This window comes from Drosophila montana, unplaced genomic scaffold (assembly GCF_035044405.1).
Source record: "Drosophila montana isolate Dmon_TW-CO22-7 unplaced genomic scaffold, ASM3504440v1 contig_896_1, whole genome shotgun sequence".
NCBI lineage: Eukaryota > Metazoa > Arthropoda > Insecta > Diptera > Drosophilidae > Drosophila > Drosophila montana.
This window is the reverse complement of record NW_026999182.1, coordinates 1-19374: the sequence shown is the minus strand read 5'-3', so window position 1 is coordinate 19374 and position 19374 is coordinate 1. Positions and strand designations below refer to the sequence as shown.

At 42.5% G+C, this 19374-nt stretch overlaps 4 protein-coding genes and 1 pseudogene across 4 annotated transcripts; 2 read left to right on the top strand and 3 right to left on the bottom strand.

Moving 5' to 3' along the window:
* Positions 1-23: 23 nt before the first annotated feature.
* On the bottom strand, positions 24-994 carry LOC135440154 (protein unc-80 homolog; annotated as a pseudogene).
* A 125-nt stretch (positions 995-1119) lies between these two features.
* On the top strand, positions 1120-2351 carry LOC135440162 (ficolin-1-like). The gene is made up of 3 exons (XM_064699198.1): positions 1120-1252; positions 1307-2127; positions 2190-2351. Exons 1-3 carry the CDS (start codon positions 1187-1189, stop codon positions 2308-2310), a joined length of 1008 nt encoding a protein of 335 aa, XP_064555268.1. The 5' UTR covers positions 1120-1186; the 3' UTR covers positions 2311-2351.
* A 5508-nt stretch (positions 2352-7859) lies between these two features.
* On the bottom strand, positions 7860-14837 carry LOC135440207 (protein unc-80 homolog; the record flags this gene model as incomplete). Its single annotated transcript, XM_064699251.1, is given in 15 exon segments — positions 7860-8212; positions 8275-8454; positions 8456-8492; positions 8494-9476; positions 9977-10926; positions 10985-11235; positions 11237-11268; positions 11327-11881; positions 11946-12519; positions 12581-12756; positions 12999-13297; positions 13357-13497; positions 13673-14377; positions 14380-14398; positions 14454-14837. Coding segments are annotated over 15 exon segments (5514 nt in total), but the record flags the coding sequence as incomplete, so codon positions are not given.
* On the bottom strand, positions 14765-19354 carry LOC135440213 (protein unc-80 homolog). The gene is made up of 2 exons (XM_064699258.1): positions 18416-19354; positions 14765-14941 (listed from the first exon to the last, which is right to left on the bottom strand). The coding sequence occupies exons 1-2, from the start codon at positions 18690-18692 to the stop codon at positions 14898-14900; spliced, it is 321 nt and encodes a 106-aa protein (XP_064555328.1). The 5' UTR covers positions 18693-19354; the 3' UTR covers positions 14765-14897.
* On the top strand, positions 15695-16951 carry LOC135440211 (ficolin-1-like). Its single transcript, XM_064699256.1, has 3 exons — positions 15695-15852; positions 15907-16727; positions 16790-16951. The coding sequence occupies exons 1-3, from the start codon at positions 15787-15789 to the stop codon at positions 16908-16910; spliced, it is 1008 nt and encodes a 335-aa protein (XP_064555326.1). The 5' UTR covers positions 15695-15786; the 3' UTR covers positions 16911-16951.
* Positions 19355-19374: the final 20 nt, after the last annotated feature.

Sequence of the window (19374 nt, the reverse complement as noted above, 5' to 3'; positions counted from 1 at the left end):
CAAACTTTAAAAACTTATATTTTTCTAATCTTTAATATTCCACTTCAAATTTTCGAACCGCTACCAATTTAATTTATTAATTTCCTAGTTCAACTACACATAAGCATACAAAATTCGGCACGTAATGAAAAGCAACTAATCTTAAGTTAGCTAATTGTTAAGGCTAGCTAAAATATCTGTAGTTAATTTAGTTTTACGTTCATGCTGTCCTAAATTGTTAAATGAGCGTGTTTTCGTCCTGACCCTCGAATACCATCAGCAGCGAGTGCTGCGAGGGCGAGCGGCCCAGTGTGAGCGCACCGAGCGAGCCGTCCGGAGAGAGTAGACCCGTCTACCGAGTCCCAATATATTTCGCCGATGGCCTTGGGCTGATGCTCCTCCTGTGCGAGTGAAGTGACCTGTGGAATTAGTTTTGGATTAGCTGAAAGCCGAACAAGAAGTCAATTGTCAAATTGCTTACAATGCTGGGCGGCTCCATGGGCGTCAGGCGACTGCGCTTGAGCCGGAACGTTTTGCGACTGGCTGCCTTGGAGCGCTGCAGGCGCGACCGTGTGTGATCGCCTAAACTATCTTCGTCGGGGCTCTCGGCTGATAGTGGCGTTGTTGAGGTTTCGCCGGAGGAGTGTCGGAATTCCAAAGATGAAACGAAACGCAATTTGGGAGGCTGTGCCTTGAACAGGGCCTGCTGGGACGGTTGTCATGCCATGTCGCGGACCGCTGCCCAAAAAACACGATTTCAATATCGATTTTTATTGATTACTTGTAAACCGGGCGAGTTATCGATTATCGGAAACAAACTCGTATGTGCACCAGGAGGATCTAATTCCAAATTTCAAGTTTCCAGCTCTTATAGGTTCTGAGATTCTTGCGTTTATACATACGGACGGACAGACAGACGGACATGGCCAGATCGACTCGGCTATTGATGCTGATCAAGAATATGGGGTTGGAGATGCTTCCTCCTGTTACATATACATTTGACCCTTTTTCCCATTTTTAATGGGTTCAGGGTGTAAAAAAAAATAATTCGACCGCTTCAAGTTACAGTTTGATGCTGAGTTCTAATCGCATTTTAAAACATTATCGAAAAGAAGATGCCGAGTGTCAGTTCATTTTTAGCTCTGAAAGAGAATAGCTGTCTGAGCTGCACAGCAAGAGTCATTGAGCAAAAAGTGAAGTGTATAAAATGGTTTTTAGAATCTCATTTGTCATATTGGTATTGTTGCTGGGGACCATACAAGCACAAGACCAGGTAATTAATACTTTTATTAAAATGTAAGAACATATAACTTAATTATTTGAATAGTATTCAAATCAACTGAAGGAAAAAATAGCTGAGCTTCAATTAAAATTGGTTGAGGATATATTCAAGGAAGAACTGATTAAATCTTTAAGGGAAGCGAACGAGTTGCTACTGAATAAAAACTGCACAAGCACAAGCTGCAGTGCATCTGAAGTGGATCTTAAGCAAGAAATAATAGAATTACAGACCACCGCCAATAGCCTTCAAGTAATGGTTTACAATAATAATCAACAAATGCAATCAATAATGATTGAAGACCAGCTGCAGATGTGTCAGGCTCTACTGGAAAAAACTAAGTCAAATCCAAGAATTGAAAGGCCGGAAGCAACCAGCTGTGTTCCGTTTGGCTTCTTTACAGGAATCAGGGTACTTTACTTGCCTGGAGCAAGTCCCTTTCGAGTTTTGTGCGATGGTCACTCAATAGGACCTGGTTGGACTCTCATTCAACGAAGATACGATGGTTCAGAGGATTTTTATAGGAATTGGGGTGATTACCGTAACGGTTTCGGCAATCTGGATAAAGAGTTTTTCCTAGGTCTAGAATATATATATCGCCTGACCAATTATCAGCGTTGCGAATTGTATATCTACATAGAGACCTTCGATAATGAAATCACTTGGGCTCGGTATGATAATTTTGTTATTGGTAGCGAAGCAGAAAATTACAAGCTGACCAGTGTTGGTAATTTCACTGGTATTGTAGATAGATTGACTAGTCATCTGAACATTGAGTTTTCGACCTATGACCGGGAAAATAGTCCAAATAAATATTCCGAAAAGTATCACGGTGGCTATTGGTTATTTGACGGCTTAAACCTTGGAGGGTAAGTTATCAAATAACTTTAATTATTTAACAAATTTGAAATAACAATTGTTATATTTTTAGTAACCTTAATGGGAGATATTTGCCGTACAAAGTCGATGATCAGCAAAGCATTAATTGGGAAACATTTAATTCTGTCAAAGCAGTGAAAATGCTTATTCGCCCTAAGATGGAATATAAATAAAACTAATAAGAGTGCACTGTCTGGAGTACCCGACTAAGCAATTTCCTGCGGCTTCCTTTTTAAATTGCTTAAATAAATATGGCACCCAAATCTGTGTAAATACCAAAGATGAAGACTAGACTAAAAGTCTGACAAAAATCCCTTTTCTTTTCTTAAATTTTGGTCGGAATGGTGTCGGGTATTCCAAAAGTTAAATATAATTTGGAGAGTCTATATATTGAATCGAGCACGATATTTTCGTGCACTAGAAGTATCTAAGTCAAAGCTCTTTTTATCTTTTATACCCTGAACCCACTGAAAGTGGATAAAAAGGGTATAATGTATTTGTGCAAATGTATGTAACAGGCAGAAGGAAGCATCTCAGACCATATAAAGTATATATATTCTTGGCCGAGTCGATCTGGCCATGTCCGTCTGTCTGTCGAGTCGTCGCAGATCGAGTTTGTTTCCGATAACGAAATCCTGTTTTTTGAGCAACTTTGGTAAATAGTAAGAGCTAGAGTCACCAAATATGACATGTAGCTTGTAGAATGTATATATGTATATATATGTATATGTAAATATATGTATATTAATTTATTTATTTATTTATTTATATGTGGTCGACAAAACGAGTGTCTTCCAATTATTCAACCCATTATAATTACAATTAGAAAAATTAAATGCTAAAAGCCTAGATAGAGAACACAAATTTCGAATAGCATCATCGACCGATGGAGGTGTTTTATTTGCCAGTCCGGCCAGCTGTGCCCCATTTCACAGCTAATTTTGTCAGTGACGCTATTAGAGCCTACATCTAAGAAGAAGGGTGTAAGTAGGAAAAAGTGTTCTTAAGTAAAATTAAAAATAATGTTAATTTGCTATAATATTTAAGAATATACCATGAATAGGAGAAAAGAAAGGAGGAAGATTGTTAATAAAGTATAGAACTGTATGCTAGATATACAGAGTGTTAAGTAGATAGAATAAAGAGATAGTATTGGGAAAGTAATGGGAAATCACCGACCCGGTGGGGGAAAATTTACAGCCTGTCCGGCAAGCTATGCCCCTGCTCATAGCTGGGAATGGTCAGTGACTTCCCGAAGGTATCCTGAAAGCAACGATTTTATTAGGGGTAGAGAAAACGTGATGCAAACTGTTGTAATTTTTACATACATACAAGAATTGTGCATAGCGTAGTCTGTTGTGCACGTCGATAGGAATAAGGGGCGGTAATTTCTGGTTGGTCTAGCCGGAACAGAGAATTGAAGACGCCCTAACAGAAAAGGAGAATCTATATCGCCAACAACCAACTTATGTAGAAAGACAACACCGAGAATTGTCCTACGGTTGGTTAACGACGGAAGGTTAAGAAGAAGCAGCCTGCTGGAATAGGATGGCAACCGAAGATTAGGGTCCCAATTTAAACCTCGTAAGGCAAAAAGCAGAAATTGCTTCTGAACAGATTCAATACGATCCTGGCTATTGTTATACTGCGGAGACCAGATGCAAGAGCAGTATTCAAGGATAGGGCGAACAAAGAGAGATGTACAGAAGTTTCGTTATAAAAGGATCGTTAAACTCTTTAGACCATCGTTTAATGAATCCAAGTACACCTTTTGCCTCATTAACGATGGTATCTATGTGAAGATTGAAACAGAGTTTAGAATCAAAAAGAACGCCTAAATCCTTAACTGTTAGTATACGTTGCAATGGAGTATTGTCGATTGTATAACTGACCAGATAAGGTGTAGTACGATTAAATGTCATAAACATACACTTTGAACAATTCAGATGCAATTGATTGGCCGAGCACCAAAGTTGCATAGCGTTCAAATCGTCTTGAAGACGAGAATGATGTAGGGGATTGGTGTATGATAGAATAAGTTTCACGTCGTCCGCATACATGAGTACACGGGCATGGGATATAACAGAGGGAAGATCATTTATAAAAAGAGTAAAGAGTAAAGGTCCAAGATGACTACCTTGAGGAACACCAGAAGTAACGTGAACCTGTTTAGAGGTAGTCAGCCTCAACATTACTCTTTGGGTCCTACCTTTTAAATAAGAACTAATCCAAAGCAAAAGATACTGAGGAAAACCTATTCGGTCAAGTTTAAAAAGTAAAATGTCATGGTGCACGGAGTCAAACGCTTTACTGAAGTCAGTGTAAATGACATCAGTTTGCATTTTCGAAAAGAAAGCATCATTTACCAAGGAAGTAAACTCAAGCAGATTGGTCGTAGTAGACCGATTCTTTACGGGGAAACAACTGATTTGCAGAAATGCTGCAAATTCGAAGTGATTATTTTTTCAAATAATTTAGGAATAGCGGACAGTTTTGCAATGCCCCTGTAATTTAGTATATCAGACTTTCCACCTTTCTTGTGGAGAGGAATGATATAAGATTCTTTCCAAAGAGATGGAAAGACAGAAGAATCGAGGGATAGATTAAAAAGCTTTAGCAATGGATAAACAAGGGAAGAACTACACTCCTTGAGTAGACAACTAGGGATATTGTCAGGCCCAGGAGAGAAAGAAGATTTTAAAGAATTTAAAGCTAAAAGGAGAGAGGAATGGGAAATAATAGGGGGAGGACAGACTGAAGAGTAAGTTGATTGAAAAAAATTAGCAAAGAGGTTAGCAGAATCAGAGTCATTGCTAGCTTTATCCATCCCGAGAGAAAAAGAAGATGGCAAACTTGAAGATTTACGCTTCAAGTTTACAAAATTGTAAAACTGTCTTGGATTTAGGGCAAATTGCCTTTTGCAACGAGTTAGATAATTCTCATAGCATTGAGAATTCAGAAGAAAGAAGTTCGACTTGGCTATGGAATATTTAGCCAAGTCAGTACACGAACCAGACTTTTTAAAATATTTTGATTTTATATTTTTTAGATTCGTTAATCTGGGAGTAAACCAAGGTGGCTTTGAAGAGGTAGTCGAAGGAATTGACTTGGGAGTACACATATCTAAGAGGGAGTTTAGGGTGTTATAAAAAAAGTTAATAGCAGTATTCATGTCAACCGAGTCATATAAGAAAGACCAATCGGTTGCATAAATAAGCTGATTCAGCAATGAATAATTTCCTTTGCGAAAGCAACGGCGGGGCTTATTGGCTGATGAGCACGAAATGAGAGGATTACAATTGAACATTGCAACCTCTAAAGTAGGATGATATACATCCTCAGGAAGAGATAAAGGAGGGGACCTAGACACATTAGAAATAAGGTAGTCGTTAACAAATACAAGATCAAGTGTTCTATTCAAATGATTAGAAATTGAATTGATTTGAAACAACGAAAGGTCAAGCATGCAATCTATAAAGTCATGCTGTGCTGAGGGCACTAGATAATTTTCGGCAGTGAAAAGTGACCAAGTGATGTTCGGCAAATTAAAATCACCCAAGACAATAAATAGGTCATTATCACGCACGTGTGAAGATACTTCTTTAATACAAGAAATATGTTTCATATAAACTTGATTATCAGAAGAAGGAGGAACATAAGAGCATGAAATATAAATATTCCGTGTAGGAAAAGACACCTTGACTGAGACAATCTCAGCGTCAGTAGGCGTACTAAAACAGAAAAGTTCTGACTTGAGAGTGGCTTTAACGGCAATTAATACCCCACCACCCCGACTCGGCCGATCATTTCTATGCAAAATAAAATTATTCGAAAAAACCTCAAAATCAGATATGGTTGAGTTTAACCATGTTTCTGAAAATGCGATTATATCCGAATCGAAAGAAGTGCTGGCCATGAAAAGATATTTAAGTTTTGAAATAAGACCTCTGACATTCTGATAGTGAATAAAGACTTGGTCAGAAGAAGAAGTTAGTTTTTTGGGGTATATATATATGTATATATGTTGCGGGTACGAGGCGAGGCCTACTAAGGAAAACTTTTTCTTATTTTTTGGGTGGTGTGGCCGTTGAGTAGGGGTTGTGGCAAGAAGTGTGGTCCGTTGCGCGTTCGAGTCCTATTGACGGATCGATTTTCTGTATACCCTAAACCCATAAAAAATGGTTAAAATCCATTTTTAAGAATATACGAATATTCTATAGCACAATAAGCTCTAGTGAAAATTTCATCAAGATCGGTTAAAAAACACAAAAGAAAATGTGTTTTGGATGCCCACGTGTTTGCGTCAGCAAGCGGAAATTCCCAGAATTTCTGTATACATTCACACACACACTTTTATGCGCGACTTCTTTGAATTCTATCAACATCATTGCAATTGCGATTGTATTGTTTTCTGTGCTGCTATTTTAATTCGTTTTTTCTCAACAAGCATTAATTGTTGGTGTGGCTGTTGAGTAGAGACGGCGGAAATCAGCGAGATCAGTTACGAGTTTGTACCCTGCCGAGGGCAGCAAGTAATGCGGTCAGTCGCGAGTTCGAACACTGCCAGGGGAACTTTTTATTTTTAATTTATCTTTATAACTACTGAAGCAAACTGAGCGAGCTGCATTTGATGTTGGAATAAGAGGGTTCAGGGTATCCCCTAGTCGGGAGCTCCCGACTAGAAACTCTTACTTGTTTCATTTTGGGGGAATGAAACAATATTCGAGAATCCATATATTTTGTTTGGTGCATCTACCTCATCTTTTGTACGAGCCTTGATAAGAAAAACAGCAGTGGAAAAATCGCGAAAATTGATACCTTTTTGTATCGATCGGCCTCAAACTAATTTTCAAAGATTTTTGTTCAAAAACATTTGAGAGGTGTTCCACAATTTTCCTACTTGCTGGAAATGGCGGTCAAATTCATTTCCAAGGATCTCACTTCACACTTTTGCAGAATCCAAGTTTTTCCGATAGAGATGCGATTCCAAGATTTTTTGGGCGAAGTTTTAATTTTTTTGTCCGATTTTCAAAGCTCTACATAAGAACTAAATGAATATGTGCTTCAGCGATTTGGGAAATTCCACCCATAACAGTGGTTAATTACCGACATTTTTCCGTTTATCATCCGATCGACTTCAATATCATTTTCAAAGATCTTTGTCAAAATTCATCTGATGAGTGTTTAACACTCTTCGAAAAATGCGGTGGCAAATGCACTTCAAAGGTTTAATTAACAAATGTTTATTCTTCTAATGACGTCGATTCCAACACTTGATTCTTTATGCGATGCACTTAAATCATACTTTTAAACAGAATTGGAGATCAGGATTCTATTTTCCACGGGCGTTAGTGGAAAGGTAATATAAAAAATTTTTAACACAAGACTTTCCACGGACAAGGCCGGGGCGATAATCGCTAGTTATATACATATATAATGAAAAAAAATATAGGAAATGATTTAGAAATGAATACTTAAAAGAATCTGACGTTGTTTTTAGACTTTTGGGTTTTCACGGACACGTAAAATACTCCCATTTTCCGTTACGTAACTTCTTACTAGCAAACTTTAAAAACTTTTTTTTTTTCTAATCTTAAATATTCCAAGGAAACACTTCAACTTTTCGAACCGCTATCAATTTAATTTATTATTATAATTTCTTAATTCAATTCAATTCAATTCAATTCTAATGAAAAAACAACAACAATCTTAAGTATAAAAAAACTTAACATGAACTGATTTAATTGTTCAACGAATTGTTAAGGCTAGCTTAAATATCTGTGGTTAATTTAGTTTTACGTTCAGGCTGTCCTAAAGCTCGTAGGCTCGGTCGCCGTTCTGTGATTGTTAAATGAGCGTGTCCTCGTCCTGACCCTCGAATACCATCAGCAGCGAGTGCTGCGAGGGTGAGCGGCCTAGTGTGAGCCCACCGAGCGAGCCGTCCGGAGAGAGTAGACCCGTCTGCAGGCTGTTGTTATCTCGATAGCCGGATGTGGATGATGTTTGTGAGACCGAGTCCCAGGATATTTCGCCGATGGCCTTGGGCTGATTCTCCTCCTGTGAGAGTGAAGTGACCTGTGGAATTAGTTTTGGATTAACTGAAAGCCGAACAAGAAGTCAATTGTCAAATTGCTTACAATGCTGGGCGGCTCCATGGGCGTCAGGCGACTGCGCTTGAGCCGGAACGTTTTGCGGCCAGTGCGGCCAGCCGGCGGACTCATGGCATTCAGCACAGCGGTGAGGAGAAATGAGACATCGCTCATCTTAAGCTCATCAGAGACGCCGCGACCGGAGCAGACTTTCAAGCACAGTGGCATGCATTAGATGCATTAGAAATCCTTCGGCCTTTTCGGCCCTCGGCGCTGCCGCCGCAGATTTGGACCAGCGAGAAACAGTCAACGGGACTGACCACCTGTAGCGCCACCAGGCGCACCACCGCCGAGCAGAAAAAGGCCGGCGGATTCTGAGACATGAGCGCTGCACCTGCGCTGGACACACCCTCGGGTATGCCGCCGCTGCCCGGCTCATTGACAATCAGATTCTGCACGGTTGAGATCAGAGTCTTCATCTGCTGCCAGTGCAGGACATAAGGATGTCTAATGATTGTCTCGTGTATGCCCTTGAGCAATCCGGCGGCCGCCTCCCAATCCGTATTTCGGCGTATTGAGGGCTGTTTGGATATCTTAAGAAACACCTTGTCGATGCGGCGAAGCACCGTGACTAAAGCATTCCGGAGTGTATCATTTGACCACTCGGCCCGCGGCAGCACCGACTGCATGTACCGCTGCAGGCCACGACAGGCCATGGACTCAGGATCGTAGGGTGACACCTTCAGCAGCGAGTGCGCAATATCCGCCAAGCGTATGTGACACTTGGCGTCCAGCACCTCTGTGGGCTTGCTATCGTTCGCCGGCAGCTTCTTGGCCAGCTCGAATAGCCGTGTGGTGGACTTGATTAGAAAATCAGCGACAACGGAGAGCAGAACATCCCTGGGACGTCGGTACTCGGTGCGTATCATTTCCGAATCCTCGGCAGAGTCCATCATGTTTTTAGTTCGCGGATCTGTTGCATATTTCGTATGCGACTCCTCCTCAAAATCCATGCCAGGCGAGCAGGGCGGTCCGCGACTGCAGTTGCGCTGCGATGATCCCTTATGCTCCGGACTGTTGCGATAGGGCCCATTGTAGCTCTTGGCCAGGCCCTCGCAGTTATGCACCATAGTGCGTATGGCTACGGCTAGTTGGAGTATTATATCCCGTTCGGATTTGCCCTGCAGTGGTATATAGCTGGGAGATTGGATCTGCTGTAGATAACAGGGCAGTATTGCCTCCAAAATGATCTGATGAAAATTAAGAATCAATTGAGAATTAATCCACGTAAAGCAAGTAAAAGTATTTCTGTACCCTGTACCCAGCTTCAAACAGCTATAACAGACATTCCTAATTTCTTACGGAAATATCTCTTACAATAACTTTTTTCTAATGCGAACATATTTGAAAATCAAGGCTATATACCTAAACACCTATTTTAATTTGAGGGAAACGGCGGAAGCTATTAAACAAGTTATCTGTAAAGGAAATTGATATTTACCGAGTTATTAAAACCGAAGTAAGTATTGGAAAAGTTAAAGAAAAAAATTCGAACAGCACATATAGGAGAATCTCTATACATAGGTAGGTCTGAAAATTTATATATATCGGTTTTGGGTAAGTGAAATTACTTATAATCAAAAATATTAAGTGGTTCCCTGATTTAAAATTCGATGTCTATTGCTATAATAGACTTCAAGCGGGCACATATCCACACAATTCATCGTCGTTTCAATTAATGAATACTTACCAGCATTTGGTAGCCACGCGTGCTCTCTGCCGAGTATGAGACGACCATTACGCACAAAGTGATGCAGTCCAGCACGGGGACATCGTCGTCCTCGTCGTGATAATAAAAGTCAATGGCTTTAAGGGGCTTTGGCTCCTTAACCAGCTCGGCTATATTCAGCGGATCCGGTGAGGGATCCTCGAGGCTGAGCAACAGATTGAACAAGCAGCTGGATTGGACCTTATGTGCCTCGCCATAGGTGCCATCCTCATCCGTGTCTAGTATAGCCGAAACGGAGCCAAACATCTGCAGGATGAAGGGCTTCCGATTAAGAAGATAGAACTGTTTTACGGCGTACTCGGTGGTAGTGGTGATCAGCTTGTTGGTTTGATGGAGGGATTACACCTGAAGCAAAGTGGGCATGATCATGAAATAGACATTCGTGGAGAATATGTTCTTAAAGTTGAAGGCAGCATTGATGAATGTAGCCATCACATAGCGCATGATGCATGAATCCTCAGCATGCAGTATGGATGCGCCGGAGAGCACATTTAGGAACAGCTGTATGTCCGCCGAGTAGGCAAAGTTGCCAGCCATGGCCTCAAACATGCGGGCTATCAATCGCACCCACATGAACTTGTGCAGCACGTCCAGGCCGAGCAGCACCTTGCCATATGCGCCCCCATGATGCAGATCCAGATCCACTTCGAGCGCCCTGCGCGGAAACGAGGGCAACTTCATCAGCTCCTCGTGCAGAAAAACAACTCGCTGGACTACCATGTCCACATTTTTGAGTATAGCCCAGGTTAGATGCACCTTGCCAATTTCGACAAATTTTTTCGTTAGCTCCTGTTTCTGCAGTGCCAGGAAGGACTCCTCCGTACGCATAAGCATTAAACGCACCTCTGGATATTGCGAGCGCTTGAAGAAGTAAAGATCCCGTATATACCAGTTGGGATTGAGTATTTTGTCTGCAAGGAACCAGCAGGATGAAGCGAGTCTATGCCGTTTTAAGGATGGTATACTTACTGCTTTTGTAGTCGACCAGGCAGTAATGTGTAATGCTTTTCTCGTCAATGGGATAATAGTCTAAAGCTTCCTTCAGCAGTTGGCAGAATAGCGTGTCCTCCTGCACAGGAAACTGCGAGGGTATATTGTAGTCATCATCCGCCGGACCGTGCACCACAATCTTCTTGGCGGCAGGCACATTGGCTGTGAGCAGAATCGATGCATCACACTGCTCCTTGCGCAGTATTTGCTTCAGATCCTTGAACATGATCCATCCACAGAACGGATAAAGCAGAGCCCACCAGCTGGAAAACAAGGGATTTATAAGCACAAGTACACTAAGGGCTTGGCTTTGAGGCCTACCTCCTGTTTGAGCTCATTGGAGGAGCGCACATAGAACATTATATAGCCAATGATGGAGTTGTATAGGGCAAATGCGGCCTGTTGCGGCAGGCGCGGCACGAAGCGTATTAAATGTCGCAACAGCTTGAACATCTGATCCTGGCGATCGCGTGTGAGGCGCTCGAACACATAGCGCAAGAACAAGGCCGACTCCTCAACCAGGCATACCCAGATTACCTGATAGGCCACCTCGTAAACGGCATTGCCATCGGAGCCAATGGCTGCATCATCCAGACAGCCAACAATCTGCATAACAGAGGAGCACAGCACCGATGGAAACAGCGAGTGGGCGTGATGTAGGTGTGAGGAGGCGCGTGTGCCATCCAGATCCTCCTCGATCTCATGATCCTCATGCTCCATGCCTGGCTCATGAGAGGCCTGCTGGCTGATTGGTATCATGGTGATGAGAAAGCTGTGCCGCTCTGCGCGCTGTTTGTCTCGCTGCTGGCGAAGTGCATTCCGAATCGCCTCCGTTTGTTGCATTTTGCGGCTCTTCGTGGCGGTCACCAGCGAACGCTATGCGGATTGCGATCGGTTAGGATTGAGTATGAATACCTGGCAACCAAATGTGTCCACTCACATGTCTGTCCTGGTTCAGTGTCATATCCATATCCTTGGTCTGCTGGACGGGCATCCAGGGCGGATCCACAACGGGCAGACTCTCGATACCTATTTTGGGCGAGGGCAGCGTAAATTCTATGCCTCCTGGTGGCACCTTAAAGGTCGCATCGTGCGCATTGTCCTCCATGCGTGGCCAGACATGAAAGCGGCATTTCCAAAGCACAAGGTAGCGCTGAATCGCACCAATGCGTATATCCGGATTCTTGTGCTTCAGGGCACGCTGCATTATGTCAAAGGCAAAATTTTGTGCCTTCACCGAGCCCATAAGGAAGACAGCAGCACTGGAGGTGGCTGTGTCGTGGTTGGTCTCCAGAAGCAGCTCCCAAGCGGCAGGCATGGCCTCAATCACCAGCTCCTCGGTGAGGACCACCGCGCCCTTCAGCATGGTGGTCAGCGGAAAGTGGAACAGATTGCGTATGTGGATGCGTATGAACTTCAGTATAGGTGGCTCCTCCTGCAGTTTCTTTTCCTTCTCCTGGCGAAAGGCGCGCGCCAGTTTCGCAGCCATTTCAATGTCCGGATCATCGCTGATGCTGCGCAAATTAATCTTTTTTTAAGCAGGATATTCCAGCAATAAGCTAACTAAAGACTTACCGATCTTTACGGGACAAACTGTCCTTGCGCTTGGACGGAGACGTTTGTGTGGAGCTTTGCTCTGACACTTTGCGGGTCGAACGAGGTCGAGCTGTGGCTTTGCTGGAGCTAATGACTGTGGGCTCCACGTTGGGATGATCCGCATCGAAAGAGAAACCGAATTCCTCACCATAAACCTGCAAAATCCATAGCAAATTACGAGTAGACCGACACTGGGGTGAAGAGTTATAAGCCCATTCGAATTTTCTTTTTTACGATTCGAGAAATAATCCGATTTCGTCAAAAAGTAGCCGAGCTCAAACTGAACTAAGTTTTGCAAAAAAAATTTTAGCCTAGGTTCAAACCGATTACACCCAGCAAACCTCAAGACAGGCAGTAATTTGGGCCGTGAACCGAACCACATCCATGTTGGGCTTACCTTACGCGTTGCCTTTATCAGCCGGGTGCAGGAGCGCATGTGCCGCTTGTAGCAGAAGGGATGACAGTAGCCCCTGTGAGTGCAGTAGTAATTGTAGCTGGTTAACAGATCAATGACAGCTTTTAGCCAGGGCATGTTCTTGGCCGTGTCGTCGTTCTCATTAGAGTCTGTTGGCGATTCCGGCTGCTGATCATCGCTGAGTATGCCCGGCGATTCCTCACCACCGCTGATGGCGCCTTGCTCGGAGGTATCGCTGCGGTCCGAAAGCGAGGAAACCTTACGCCGCGACTGCATGTTGACTGTATGAGGGAGGATCATGATATATTAAAGGTCTTATGGATTCAACATATTTACATACAATCTGTTTCAATATCCTTGCTATCCTTGGTATTTCGGCGCAGCTTGAGCGAGCGACGCTTAAAGGAACCGCCAGTAGTGGTGGCCGTGCCGCGTCGCAGCAGGAACGGACGCACTGTCGAGGCGGTAGGACGACGAGCTGCTAATGAATATAATTATAAACAAGACAATGACTGTTTAGTGAAGACTGCCCCACAGGGAGATGCCCTGCACCCAGCTCTTAATAGCTGGAAAAATCTTAAACATTAAATATGGTACTATGGGAGAACCTATAATTTATTATATCCGATATATGCTAAAAAAACCTAAGAACTCACCCTCCTCGCCCTCCTTGCCTTCCTTGGTTAAGGTGGTGTTGCTGCTGTTCTCCGATTCGTTGTCCGGCTCGTGCAGGACAAAGGAGATTTTGCGCTCCGTTTGGCCGGCGCCATCGTTGCCTGCTGCTATGGACTGCAGGCTCTGTGCAGAGGTATGCGAGTGGCCCATGGAACTGAGCGCCATGGACCAGCGTCTATTGGCTTCACGGTACACCTTCTCCCAGGGTGCGGGCCGGTCGCGGTGCAGCATCTTGGATGTCTTGGGCAGTGTGATATAGGTGTCTCGCAAAAAGGCCGTAATTTCAAAAAGTAGCACGCAGGCAATTAGCTTGAGTGCATGCGGGCAGTCATTGCCATGCGGATTAACAGAGGACTCGTCCAGGAAATCCTCCTCCTCATCCTGCTGCAGAAGCTCGCGCTGCTTCTCTGGATCCGTTAGACTTGCATTCAACGCCTCGTATTGCAGTCGTTCGGTGAAGAGCAGCTCCTCAAGACGAGCGCCCACCATCTCCGCCCACTGATGGAACATTTTGCCCGCGGCACGCAGCAGGATGTGTGTGCGCCGGGCACTAGTCTGGCTGACCTGTTGCTTCATCTGTGCGGGATTAATGTTGGCGCCTGAGGCACGATATTCGCCTACATTCTGCTTCATCCAAATGGGCCACTGACCCTTGTTGAACAGATGCACAAAGTGTGATGCACAAGCGTGATCAACGGCGCTTGGGGCTGTAATTGGAAAAGATTGGACATTTTGCTTACTGGAATGAAAATGGTGTCATACCAAATCCAAGACGGCTGCAATCAGCTGAGGATCTGGAAAGGTGCCTGGCGCACAGGTCTCCAGCAGAAAGGATAAGCGGAGCATGCCAACGCGCACCGGTTCAGTGGGCACCAGTTTGCGCTCTTTGAGTATGACCACCTCGGATTCACGCGGGCCGTCGCACATGTCTGACGAGCTGCGTCGACTGTAATCCGCTGTCTCTTCGATGCCGCCCACCTTCTTTTTGCCCTTCACAAATCCGCCGAAACGGTTCAGCCGTCGCTCGACGCGTCGCTTGGCGCGCTGTATGGAACGGCCGATGCCGTCGCTGGAACGACCCCGTTGAATCTTCAGCGAGGCGTGCCGCATGAATGTGGAGGATATCTCGGGATTAAGCGTGCCTATCTATATAGATAGTGCTTGGTGCGCTGCCCATCCCTTCCGCAACATACGCGCGATAATCTTCTAGCTCTGATTGCGCAGAAAATCAGCGGGCGGACCGCGAACACCTGTTAATGGGTCAGTCAGGAGGGTCTCTTCAGAATAATAAATAGAAAAAAATTAGGCAATACACAACAAATAAAATAAATGGTTTTCAATATATTTAAATTGGTCAAAATTGGTCATCAAAGATTCTTACACAGAGCCCCATCTATGTGATCTGGGTTAGAATATGAAAATGTCAATGGAATCCGAAGTACATAAATCGAACAAAAAATTGTTTTAACAATTGAATCTCGGAATCTCGTGTCAAGTTAATACAACAATTTAAATAGCCCGACTATGAGATAGCCCATATGCATAAATATAAATATTAGGAGAAGAAAAACGTGGAAGTCGAGTTATTAATTGACGTAACTCCCCTCTTGGAGACTGAGCTTGCAGGTGGAAATCCATTCATTTCCTCCTTACTATCTGATAATGACCTCTTGGCTGCTCTTGGCGACTTCAATCTTTCTAATATTGATTGGTCTTCACCAGCTCTCATTGCCTTTCAGGTGAAATGACAATAATTTATTGACGACCTACAAGAGTTGTCCATGATTATTACCATGAGGACTACAGTAAACTGGAGTCCTCTCAAAGCCTTTTGACTCAACCGAAAATATGTGCAGTCAGAATTCTGGAAAAGTTAAATTTCCGCCAAACCGGCATATAAATTGCACTGATTTAACATTAAAAAAAGATCGACCGGTTTCAGTTACAGTTTAATGCTGCGTTCTAATTGCATTAGGACCACTTTAAACATTATCGAAAAGTAGATGCCGAGAGTTAGTTGACTTTTAGCTCTGAACGAGAATAGCTGTCTGAGCTGCACAGCAAGAGTCACTGAGCAAAAAGTGAAGTGTATAAAATGGTTTTTAGAATCTCATTTGTCATATTGGTATTGTTGCTGGGGACCATACAAGCACAAGACCAGGTAATTAATACTTTTATTAAAATGTAAGAACATATAACTAAATTATTTGAATAGTATTCAAATCAACTGAAGGAAAAAATAGCTGAGCTTCAATTAAAATTGGTTGAGGATATATTCAAGGAAGAACTGATTAAATCTTTAAGGGAAGCGAACGAGTTGCTACTGAATAAAAACTGCACAAGCACAAGCTGCAGTGCATCTGAAGTGGATCTTAAGCAAGAAATAATAGAATTACAGACCACCGCCAATAGCCTTCAAGTAATGGTTTACAATAATAATCAACAAATGCAATCAATAATGATTGAAGACCAGCTGCAGATGTGTCAGGCTCTACTGGAAAAAACTAAGTCAAATCCAAGAATTGAAAGGCCGGAAGCAACCAGCTGTGTTCCGTTTGGCTTCTTTACAGGAATCAGGGTACTTTACTTGCCTGGAGCAAGTCCCTTTCGAGTTTTGTGCGATGGTCACTCAATAGGACCTGGTTGGACTCTCATTCAACGAAGATACGATGGTTCAGAGGATTTTTATAGGAATTGGGGTGATTACCGTAACGGTTTCGGCAATCTGGATAAAGAGTTTTTCCTAGGTCTAGAATATATATATCGCCTGACCAATTATCAGCGTTGCGAATTGTATATCTACATAGAGACCTTCGATAATGAAATCACTTGGGCTCGGTATGATAATTTTGTTATTGGTAGCGAAGCAGAAAATTACAAGCTGACCAGTGTTGGTAATTTCACTGGTATTGTAGATAGATTGACTAGTCATCTGAACATTGAGTTTTCGACCTATGACCGGGAAAATAGTCCAAATAAATATTCCGAAAAGTATCACGGTGGCTATTGGTTATTTGACGGCTTAAACCTTGGAGGGTAAGTTATCAAATAACTTTAATTATTTAACAAATTTGAAATAACAATTGTTATATTTTTAGTAACCTTAATGGGAGATATTTGCCGTACAAAGTCGATGATCAGCAAAGCATTAATTGGGAAACATTTAATTCTGTCAAAGCAGTGAAAATGCTTATTCGCCCTAAGATGGAATATAAATAAAACTAATAAGAGTGCACTGTCTGGAGTACCCGACTAAGCAATTTCCTGCGGCTTCCTTTTTTAATTGCTTAAATAAATATGGCACCCAAATCTGTGAAAATACCAAAGTTATAGACTAGACTAAAAGTTAGAAAAAATTCCCTTTTCTTTTCTTAAATTTTGGTCGGAATGGTGTCGGGTATTCCAAAAGTTAAATATAATTTGGAGAGTCTATATATTGAATCGAACACGATATTTTCATGCACTAGAAGTATCTAAGTCAAAGCTCTTTTTATCTTTTATACCCTGAACCCACTGAAAGTGGGTAAAAAGGGTATAATGTATTTGTGCAAATGTATGTAACAGGCAGAAGGAAGCATCTCCGAGCCCATAAAGTATATATATTCTTGATCAGCATCAATAGCCGAGCCGATCTAGCCATGTCCGTCTGTCTGTCTGTCCGTTTGTCCGTATGCATGAACGCAAGGATCTCAGAACCTATAAGAGCTAGAGACTTGAAATTTTAGCTGTAGGTCCTCCGATATTCGATAACTTGCCCCATTTCCAAGTAATCGATAAAAATCGATATCGAAATCCTGTTTTTTGAGCAACTTTGGTAAATAGTAAGAGCTAGAGTCACCAAACTTGACATGTAGCTTCTAGAATAGTATAAATATATCAATTATCTTTCATTTTATAGCTATTCCCAACTCCCTGCTACCAAAGACAATATAAACACACACAATATAAACGCCAGGCATGCAATTTTTCGTCGCATGCTGATGTATGGGCGTTTCTCATCTTAGTGTTTATATTGTCTTTGCTGCTACTACATCATAGCTATAAATCAAGTAAAAACACCAATTTATGCTGCCATATAAGCCACAATTTAAATGCAATTGACTTTTTGATAATACGCGAATATTCTATAGTCCAATAAGATGTGCAGTAGAAAATTTCATCAGGATCGGTTTAACAGAAGATTAGCTGTAAATAAAAGAATTTAAACACAAAAAAAAAAATCAAGATCGGTTAAGAAACATAAAAATAATTAAAGAAAACGTGTTTTGACTTTTCTCCTATCAGCGGCAACAAGCGCAAATTCCAAGAATATCTGTATACATGTACACACACACATTTACGATCGTCTTCTTTGAATTCTATCAACAGCATTGCAATTGCGATTGTATTGTTTTTTGCGCTGCTATTTTAATTCGTTTTTGCTCATTAAAATTCAGTTATTGGCTTGGCTGTTGAGTAGAGGCGGCGGTAAGTAGTGCGGTTAGTTGCAAGTTTGAACCCTGCCAAGGGAACATTTTTTTTTTATTAATTTATCATTATTACTACTAAAGCAAACGAACGCGTAGTGCGAGCTGCATTTGGCGTTGGAATAAGAGGGTTCAGGGTATCCCCTAGTCGGGAGCTCCCGACTAGAATCTCTAACTTGTTTATCTTTTTAATATTAATGTAATTTTAATTTAATCCCAACTCTAATTTTCTACCTCAGTTATGTGAAAAGCACTCACCATCATTGCAGCCATGGGGACAGCCCAGCACCTGGAGTGCACGTCGTGCTATGCCCATCGATATCTCATGCGCATGTTCGCCCAGCTTTAGGACGCCCATCTCGATGAGAAGTTCGCAGATATTTAGGCCCGCCTCCAGCACGCGCAGTGAGCAGACCTGGGACGGATCCCGCTTGAACACGCTGCTGACGGCCAGCAGAACGATCTCATAATCGATGCCGCCGGCGCCAGTTATATACCTGCGCGCAATCTTGCCCAGATTGTTAAAAACAATCATGGTGCCTCTTTAGCCCCACCAAATCCTGTTCTCCCTGCAGCCCCATCAGCGCCTACGTTAACTGTTGTTGCCCCTCGTAAGCAAGTTTTTGTGTCTCGACTTTCGTCTGACACCACCTCTGAGTCATTGGCAGCCTATATTGCTAGCAAATCTTCTGCTAGCGTGTCAATTACTAAATTTAATTTCTCCACTCCTCGTGAAATATCATCATTCAAAATAAATGTTTCACATGATATGTTCCCAATCATTTGTGATCCCAAATTTTGGCCTCCACACATGATTGTTCACGAGTTCAAGCCAAAAAAGCGTAACCAGCCTGTCACCCTTCCAGTCCCTTCAATACAGGGTACCATTTCTGCCCCAAAAAACTAACTTCTTCTTCTGACCAAGTCTCTATTCATTATCAGAATGTCAGAGGTCTCATTTCAAAACTCAAAAATCTTTTCATGGCCAGCACTTCCTTCGATTCGGATATAATCGCATTTTCAGAAACATGGTTAAATTCAACCATATCTGATTTTGAGGTTTTTTCGAATAATTTTATTTTGCATAGAAATGATCGGCTGACTCGAGGTGGTGGGGTATTAATTGCCGTTAAAGCCACTCTCCAGTCAGAACTTTTCTGTTTTAGTACGCCTACTGACGCTGAGATTGTTTCAGTCAAGGTGTCTTTTCCTACACG

Excerpts from the sequence above, each read along its gene's own strand:
- LOC135440162 (XM_064699198.1), top strand. The coding sequence starts at position 1,187 with ATGGTTTTTAGAATCTCATTTGTCATATTGGTATTGTTGCTGGGGACC. Across the intron at positions 1,253-1,306 it reads CCATACAAGCACAAGACCAG|TATTCAAATCAACTGAAGGA; the intron begins GTAATTAATACT and ends TTATTTGAATAG. Across the intron at positions 2,128-2,189 it reads GACGGCTTAAACCTTGGAGG|TAACCTTAATGGGAGATATT; the intron begins GTAAGTTATCAA and ends TTATATTTTTAG.
- LOC135440211 (XM_064699256.1), top strand. The coding sequence starts at position 15,787 with ATGGTTTTTAGAATCTCATTTGTCATATTGGTATTGTTGCTGGGGACC. Across the intron at positions 15,853-15,906 it reads CCATACAAGCACAAGACCAG|TATTCAAATCAACTGAAGGA; the intron begins GTAATTAATACT and ends TTATTTGAATAG. Across the intron at positions 16,728-16,789 it reads GACGGCTTAAACCTTGGAGG|TAACCTTAATGGGAGATATT; the intron begins GTAAGTTATCAA and ends TTATATTTTTAG.
- LOC135440213 (XM_064699258.1), bottom strand. The coding sequence starts at position 18,692 with ATGATTGTTTTTAACAATCTGGGCAAGATTGCGCGCAGGTATATAACT. Across the intron at positions 14,942-18,415 it reads TCCCCATGGCTGCAATGATG|GTGTTCGCGGTCCGCCCGCT; the intron begins GTGAGTGCTTTT and ends ACCCATTAACAG.